The sequence below is a fragment of the Salmo salar genome, chromosome ssa08, assembly GCF_905237065.1.
Source record: "Salmo salar chromosome ssa08, Ssal_v3.1, whole genome shotgun sequence".
Classification (NCBI taxonomy): Eukaryota; Metazoa; Chordata; class Actinopteri; order Salmoniformes; family Salmonidae; genus Salmo; species Salmo salar.
Window position 1 is genome coordinate 15,457,159 of NC_059449.1, and position 8,621 is coordinate 15,465,779.

Here is an 8,621-nt window from a genome sequence, read left to right on the forward strand (position 1 = left end):
CCCTCTGCTGTCCTTTTACAGTAGTGAAACAATCTCCAAGGAGTCATTATATATATATTCAATATTACAGTAGACATGTTGTTTTGACATTTCTCTAAACTGACAACCATTAAAAATAGTTATTTCTACGAGTTTCATCCATAACTCTCCAACAGGACACGAGTTTGATGTTTTGCTTCACAATTTACATAATCATTTGCGCATGCTTGCTACAGCAGTCAGTCACCGCTTTCCATTAGTAAGTTGCTGGTTGGCCAGCTAGAAATGACGACACACATGTGCGGAAGCATTTCAGCAGAGATGTGTACTTTTGTTAGGCAGTATAAACAATCTCTGATATTTTACAACATTATCAGATGTTATTGTATGAATTTTGATTATTTAATCTAGTTAATGACAAACTAGCAAAGCAATCAAGACGCTATCAAAATGTCTGCCATTTGCAACTGTACCGAGCATGTCAACAAACTCAACCAGCAGATATCTGTCATGCGAAAATAAATAAAAAATCTCAGGTATGAAATAAATGCATAATGCAACGCATGGCATCTTGGAAAAAACATCTAGCTTAGTCGTTATCCTTATTACATACTGACTATATGCTGCTGACAATGTGTCAACACAGGTATTCAAATGTCCAACAACCCTGAACACTCACTGGTCGGCCTGGACAACTACTCTCATGTCTGGTACGTACTAGAGACTGGGATAGGGCGCTAGACTTAGTAGAGGGGGTAGCTCCATAAACTTAAGCCTGTTTAAGAAGGTAGCAATTGCAGTACTACATAAAACAATCTGTATTTCTTGCAAAGACAGTTCTCTCATTAGCTAAACGTATCAAGGATGTCACAACCATTTTCTTAGTCATGAACTGTTTTGATCAACTTACATCCCAATATTCCCAATTTGTCTACACATGTACAAGAAATACATTAGCCCGCTTTCACTCATTACATTTCCAGGGTCATCTTCCTGTTCCATAAGAATGGCCACCTGAGTTATAAGGCTAAGGTGAAGCCACCCAGACTCAACGGCCAGAGGGTTGGGATGTACTCCACACGTAGCCCCCACCGGCCCAACGCCCTGGGTCTGACCCTGGCCAAGCTGGACAGAGTCACAGGTTAGTATCAGTTGCCAAAACCAGCTCGAATTGCTTTGCTCTTGTGCGCAGTGTGACAGTGCTCCGTCTAAAGGTGTGTCCCCAAATATATAACCCCCAGAATGTTGCAGTCTCATTTCAGATTGAGCAGTACATTGTGTGTGTGTGAGAGAGAGAGAGTTTGTGGGTGTGTATGACATTATTGCAGGTATGCTTAGCCTTATTGTCCCCATAATGGCTAAGCTTGGCATGCCATAGGCACACTATTGTTCAGTTTCGAACTTCCTGCTATGTGGATTGGTGTATTTTATGAAATAAACAGTTCACTTTCTACTTTAAGGTGACACACTTCATCTGAGTGAGATAGACATGATCGAAGGCACCCCTGTCCTCGATATCAAACCCTACATCTCTGACTATGACTCCCCACACAGTAGACTGGACATTGACACAGATACTTATGACTCTGGCGTCCAACCTGAGAGCACCAGTGTACCAACAAAAGAGGGGACCACCAGTGTGGAGACGCTGCAATCAGACTCAGTAGCTTCTTTCTCCTGTACTGTTGATCCCCAGTTGGACTTGGGGGTTGAGAGGCAGGATAGTCATAGCGCAGACCCCAGAATACTCCACTCAAAAGACAAATCCAAAGCTCACATCCTACGTCCAGGCGATGCCTCCAGCTCTTCTGCTCCGAAAGCCCTGGGCAAAGACCTCACCACTGTGCTGGGGGAGCTCAAGGCCTACATCAGCGAGGGAGATGACTGCCTCACCCTGGGGAGCTCTGTAGGAAAGTCTCAGGCTTCAGATGGCCCTAAAGCCAAGCCTTTGGAGCCAGTGGAGGATAGTGCTAGGCCTTGCTATGGGGAAGAGGCCTACAGCACCATCGCTGGCTGGATCAGGGAGCCTCCTGTGGCCAGTCTGGAGGTGCGCTTCACCCCCCATGCAGAGAGAGAGCTGGGGGAGTTCCTTGCCACTATCAATACAGGTAAGCCTATGCATTGGGAAAGTATTCAGACCCCTTTACTTTTTCCATATTTTGTTACGTTACAGCCTTATTCTAAAATGGATTAAATATTTTTTAAATCCTCAATCTACACACAATACCACATAATGACAAAGCGAAAACAGGTATATATTTTTTTTGCAAATGTATAAAAATAAAAAACATGGCTTATTTACATAAATATTCAGACCCTTTGCTATGAGACTTGAAATTGAGCTCAGGTGCATCCTGTTTCCATTGATCATCCTTGAGATGTTTCTACAACTTGATTTGGAGTCCACCTGTGGTAAATTCAATTGATTGGACATGATTTGGAAAGGCACACACACTCAATATATGGTTCTACAGTTGACAGTGCATGTCAGGGATTGTCTGTAGAGCTGCGACACAGGATTGTGTTGAGGCACAGACCTGGGGAAGGGTACCAAAACATTTCTGCAGCATTGTAGGTCCCCAATAACACAGTGGCCTCAATCATTCTTAAATGGAAGAAGTTTGGAACCACCAAGACTCTTTCTAGAGCTGGCCGCTCGGCCAAACTGAGCAATAGGGGGAGAAGGGCCTTAGTCAGGTGGGTGACCAAGAACCCGATGGTCACTCTGACAGACTTCCAGAGTTCCTCTGTGGAGATGGGAGAACCTTCCAGAAGGACAACCATCTCTGCAGCACTCCACCAATCAGGCCTTTATGGTAGAATGGCCAGATGGAAGCCACTCCTTTGTAAAAGGCACATGATAGCCCGCTTTCAGTTTGCCAAAAGGCACCTAAAGACCCTCAGACCATGAGAAACAAGATTCTCTGGTCTGATGAAACCAAGATTGAACGTTTTGGCCTGAATGCCAAGAGTCATGTCTGGAGGAAATCTGGCACCATCCCTACGGTGAAGCATGGTGGTGGCAGCGTCATGCTGTGGGGATGTTTTTCAGTGGCAGGGACTGGGAGAGAGATCCTTGATGAAAACCTGCTCAGGACCTCAGACTGGGGTGACGGTTCACCTTCCAACAGGAAAATGACCCTAAGCACACAGTCAAGACAACACAGGAGTAGCTTTGGGACAAGTCTCTGAATGTCCTTGATTGGCCCAGCCAGAGCCCGGACTTGAACCCGATCAAACATCTCTGGAGAGACCTGAAAATAGCTGTGCAGCGACGCTCCCCATCCAACCTGATAGAGCTTGAGAAGATCTGCAGAGAAGAATGGGATAAACTCCCCAAATACAGGTGTGCCAAAATTGTAGCGTCATATCCAAGAAGAATCAAGACTGTAATCACTGCCAAAGGTGCTTCAAGAAAGTACTGAGTAAAGGGTCTGAATACTTATGTAAGTGTCATACACAATTCAATCCATTTTTATAATAAGCCTGTAACGTAACAAAATGTGGAAAAAGTCAAGGGGTGGGAAGTACTTTCCGAATTCACTGTAATTCTCCCCGAGCTGAGGTTGACTTGAGAGCTTTATTGCTTTTTAAAAGGACTGAGTTGTGCATTCATCCACCAGAGAGCTCCATTGTGGCGCCAATTGTTTTTGCAGTGGGTTTGTATAGATAACATTGGATCTCATGCCTAAACTATCCTACCAAACTAATGTCAACGGTATTAAAAAAAAGTAATGTTTCTCCGTCATCCATTTTGCCATAATCGTTAAAGTAGATCTATGTTCACTGGCTTCTTCTTCTACGAATGTCCCCGTTTCTCTAGAATCTCGTGACCGACCCAGGTTCCGGTTCCTGCACGATCCATAGGAGGCTGCGGCCGCCATCAGAGGGGTCCTATCTGCTGACCCCAGGTCAGTGTATTGGAGGAGCCACCGTAAGGACAGACTCTTCTTCTTCACCTTGGACACGGCAGACATCACCTGCTGGTTCGGACAGGGCTTCGCTGAGGTGCTCCGGGTCGGACTCGTGGCTGTTGGAAAAGAACTGGCCAGCTGAATGGTTCTGGTTCAGGTTCTATATGATCCTAATGGTTCTGGTTTTATGGATTGATTTTGGAATCAGCTCTCAAGAATTGTTTTACAGGTGAATCTGAGAAAATATGAATTTGAACATGGATTTTTTTTATTTTTCCTATAAAGATAGGGTCCTTGTTGAAATGGTTGGTTATACCGTATGGTCGTACCACTTTATTTGACTAAGTAAGTTACATTATAGGGCATTTATTCCAAGCACCTCTAGGCTGGAAGAGAGCACCTCAGTACACTGCAGTGCACACTATCAATTATCAGAATCTTTACGGTTCAGTTCTGTTTAGTAAAGGCGTGTTCACTACCATTACTATCTAAGTTAGATTGTTGCACAGCTTTAATATAATCTCCGTTATGATAGGATATGGATTCCAAAATTGCTTCCAGTATTTCCCTTGACCTTTGTCAACCTCTCAGTTTTAGTAATCCGATATCCAGTACAAAGTCTTTTAAATTAAGGGCTTTATATTGGGAACTTAATTGCCCTCTGTCTATATCCAGTGTGACAACAGTCTGTGGGATTGGTCAACTTGTCATTGTTGGATGGAGTGGAGTGGGCCTCTCATTGCCTGGCATAGATTTACTACTAGAACCACTCCCCTTTCCAATAGCAACAGCAAGTCACTCTTTCACACTACTACTTTGTATTCTTGTGTGTGTGTGTGTGTGTGTGTGTGTGTGTGTGAGAGAGAGAGAGAGAGAGAGAGAGAGAGTTGGAGGCTCAGAGTCACACACACACACAGTGGGTATTTTCGTTTGAGACGACGCTGTTTTTAGGGTCAGCAAATTACAACTAATTAATTGTGTGTTGCTAAATCGGATGTAAAGAGTTCACTGAACAGAGAGAAAACAACAATAACAACACCTTCACCAGCTGACTTGAATTGCCTAATGGGACCACTGAATCTCCACCGGGCTGACTTCATCCTCCAAGCACTGGACTATGTGTCGACAAGCATGATCACATGGCTCTGTGGTACGCGGCTCAGGTAGGTAACGGTCCTATCAATGACCTGCCGTGTCTGTATTAAAACGTTAGTACCAATCATCGAGTTGGACAGATGCATTGAGGTGACGATTAGATGCAGATGAGAACTGACATCTCCCTAAAAGTTTGTTTTTGTATACAAGTTGTCTTGGAATGTTTGAATGTTTTGTATGAAAATAAAACAAATACAGTATTATGAATAAAATGACTAAAATCCAGTATGGGCTTGAGCTGAGACTTCCATTGAATTTAGTCTTTGTGAACATGCAGCATCTGAAACGTTTGAAAATAATACCGTACACTAAACAAACACAACAGCAGGTGGAAGTAATGGGTAATAGGCGACCCATAGATTTACGTGAAGGCGTTGGATTTGACGTTTACGATTTATAGCCAATAGCAGCGAACCTTCTCACGTTTGAATGAAGAACAGGCGGTTGTTTACCGGTCGTTTACTCCTGCAGCAGGTTTGTTTACTTCGTTCAAAAACATTTTCTTTAGCAAATATTTTAAGTAGCTGTTCATAATAACCATATGAAATAGCTCTGACTTTTATTTACAGTGCTTTGTAGCCAAATAATTTAAATAGGGTCACGTTTCATAACGTTAGCCAGTAACTCTAGCTACTGTAGCTAACGGCAATTTACCTAACGTTACACAAATGTCCCCGTGAAGTTCAAATTCTGTTTTATCTCTGTCCTTTAACACAGTGAATAATATGCCCAATGGTATGGGTATTAGCTAATTTAAGTCAACGTAATGATAACGTTATCTTCCGTAGCCCGTTAACTAGTTACATACTGTACATCGGGGTGTATTAATTCCGGCGAGTCTGTTGCAAAACGTTTCTTAAACGAAACGGGGCGGGACCTACCTGAATTTGTCCAATAGAAACTCTCGTTTTAGTTGCAAACGAAACTTGTTGCCAATTAGTGGTGGAAGATTACACCCCAGGAGTGAGTTCTTTAGTAAATAAGGATTTGTCCTTAATAACTGACTTGCCTAGGGAAAGGTTAAATAAATAAAATAAAAAATACATTGCAGAACGTTTCGTCTGTTGCAAAATGTTCTACAAGGGAAACCATTTACTCCAAACCAAAAACATGTTTCCACAAAAACGAGTTTCTATTGGGGAAATGTACGTAGGACCCGCCCAATTTCGCTCAGTTTGCTGATGGAATCTGACTAATGAATACACCCTAGCACTTTTGTCTAAAAGCTAGCTAGCCAGGCAAGTTGGTAACAGGTCTGATATGGCTCCAACAATAATACCAGGTTGTTTGTATTCTGACAGTAGCCCAGCCACTTAAGCTATCATCATCATGTTCACGAGACGATTACTACCATTGTACCCTCCAAGCTCATCACTAAGCTAAGGAGCCTAAGACTGAACACCTCCCTCTGCAACTGGATCCTGGACTTTCTGACTGGCTGCCCCCAGGTGGTGAGGGTAGGAATCAATACATCCACCACACTGACCCTCAACACGGGGGCTCCTCAGGAGTACGTGCATAAGTCCCCTCCTATACTTCCTGTTCACCCGATACTACGTAACTGCGCACAACTCCCAACACCAATATTAAGTTTGCCGACAACACGAAAGTAGGAGGCCTGATCACTGACGACGATGAGACAGCCTATAGCAGGGATGGGCAACTGATGGGGGTGGGGGCCACAAAAAAACAGAACTCATCAGAGGCTGCAGTGGCTCGTGGGTCAGCTACTTTCCTGCAATTCTACTTATTTTGCCATAGGGTGGAGGCAAATGTTTGCAGTTTTTAATATGATAACTGATGATCAATGGGCACCACCCCAGTCAGTAATTTGACCATGCTTACTACAAGTTTAGATAGCTGGCCGCTAGGCTAACTTACCAATCTAAAAATGTTTAGCTGACATGGGCTAATTAAGTGACTGCTGATGCACAACCACGTTTTGAAATTGCACCTTCTGTATTCTATTATTCTAACTCTCAACAGTAAATTAAGAAATGGATGGCCGAGCATGTCCTCATCCACATGAACAGGGCTATAGAGGAGCTGGTCGAGAGCTGAAGTTCCTCAGTGTCCACATCACTTAAAGCCAATTTATGCCTACTCCGTATTTGCGATCCGGAGGGTTTGACATAATTGCGGAGCTTCCGGAGGCCAAATCAAGCTCTATACCATATCGCTTTGCATCTCCCAAATTTTGTAACAATGCCTAAGGCTCCGCATTGACATGATTGGTTTATGGTAGGTGGTGGCGGGAGGTGCTGTATAAACAGAAACTCACTTCCTTGGCAACTTGTTTCACAAGAGCTCTGCTCTATGAAGCGCAAAAAGTATGAATGCTCTGACTTCTGCGGAGGCCGCATGGCAGTAAATACTGTACGGCCACTGCAGATGTCCGATTGACCATGCAGAGCCTTTAAAGCTCTATCATGGTCCAAACACACCAACACAGTTGTGTAGAGGGCACGACAATGCCTCTTCCCCCCGTAGGAAGCTGAAAAGATTTGGCAAAGGCCTTCAGATCCACAAATGGTTATACAGCAGCACAATTGAGAGCAGCTCCCTGCCATCCAGGACATCTGTACTAGGCGGTCTCAGAGAAAGGCCCCCAAAAAATATCAGACTCCTGCCACCCAAGTCAGACTGTTCCTTCGGCTACCACACGGCAAGTGGTACCGATGGACCAAGTCTGGAACCAGCAGGACCCTGAACAGCTTCTACCCCCAAGCCATAAGACTGCTAAATAGTTAGTTAAAAATCTTAAGGATCCGACCCTTTTTGTCAATTTTCGCCTGAAATGACATACTCAAATCTAACTGCCTATAGCTCAGGCCCTGAAGCAAGGATATGCATATTATTGGTACCATTTGAAAGGAAACACTTTGAAGTTTGTGGAAATGTGAAAGGATTGTAGGAGAATATAACACAATAGATCTGGTAAAAGATCATTCAAAATTCAATAGGCACTTGCACATCTGAGCAATCTTTTTTGCAGTTGCATGGTAACAGTTGAACAAGATGAAGGAAAAAGGAAACCGCACACTGCTCTTGATAGTATCACTGATATTTAACAAGCTTTACGTATCGGCCTCACGGCCTTCGTCAGAGCTTTTGGGAGTTTAAAAAAAAATTAGCACCCTTATGTAGACCTAGCCCCACCCACATCCGTTCCACGCATCGAAAGGGGTTGAGGCGAAGGAAAAACAAATAAGTGCTACCAAATATAACAATATGCATTTCATAAATATTTGAATAAAGTGTGTAAATAAGACGTATTAAACCACTGAGGACATAGACCTACCGAGCAAGTTTTCATTAATCATTGGGTACATCGTACGAAAAACAGTCATCTTAAATAGGGGCATAGTTCATGTTCAAATTCACAACATAACATACATAGGCAAAAGATAAAACAAAGAAAAAACCAACCGTTTTGTACCATCTTTGAAATGCAAGAAAAAGGCCATAATGTATTATTCCATCCCAGGTTCAATATACATTTTGGCCACTAGATGGCAGCAGTGTATGTGCAAAGTTTTAGACTGATCCAATGAACCATTGCATTGCTGTTCA

At 43.3% G+C, this 8,621-nt stretch overlaps 1 protein-coding gene across 1 annotated transcript; it reads left to right on the forward strand.

Moving 5' to 3' along the window:
* Positions 1-243: 243 nt before the first annotated feature.
* On the forward strand, positions 244-4,149 carry LOC106610274 (tRNA (adenine(37)-N6)-methyltransferase). The gene is made up of 5 exons (XM_014209534.2): positions 244-515; positions 626-689; positions 963-1,120; positions 1,440-2,087; positions 3,803-4,149. Exons 2-5 carry the CDS (start codon positions 634-636, stop codon positions 3,844-3,846), a joined length of 906 nt encoding a protein of 301 aa, XP_014065009.1. The 5' UTR covers positions 244-515; positions 626-633; the 3' UTR covers positions 3,847-4,149.
* Positions 4,150-8,621: the final 4,472 nt, after the last annotated feature.

Coding starts and splice junctions, on each gene's coding strand:
- LOC106610274 (XM_014209534.2), top strand. CDS start 634: ATGTCCAACAACCCTGAACACTCACTGGTCGGCCTGGACAACTACTCT. Junction 1,121..1,439: donor CAAGCTGGACAGAGTCACAG/GTTAGTATCAGT, acceptor TTCTACTTTAAG/GTGACACACTTCATCTGAGT. Junction 2,088..3,802: donor CCTTGCCACTATCAATACAG/GTAAGCCTATGC, acceptor CCGTTTCTCTAG/AATCTCGTGACCGACCCAGG.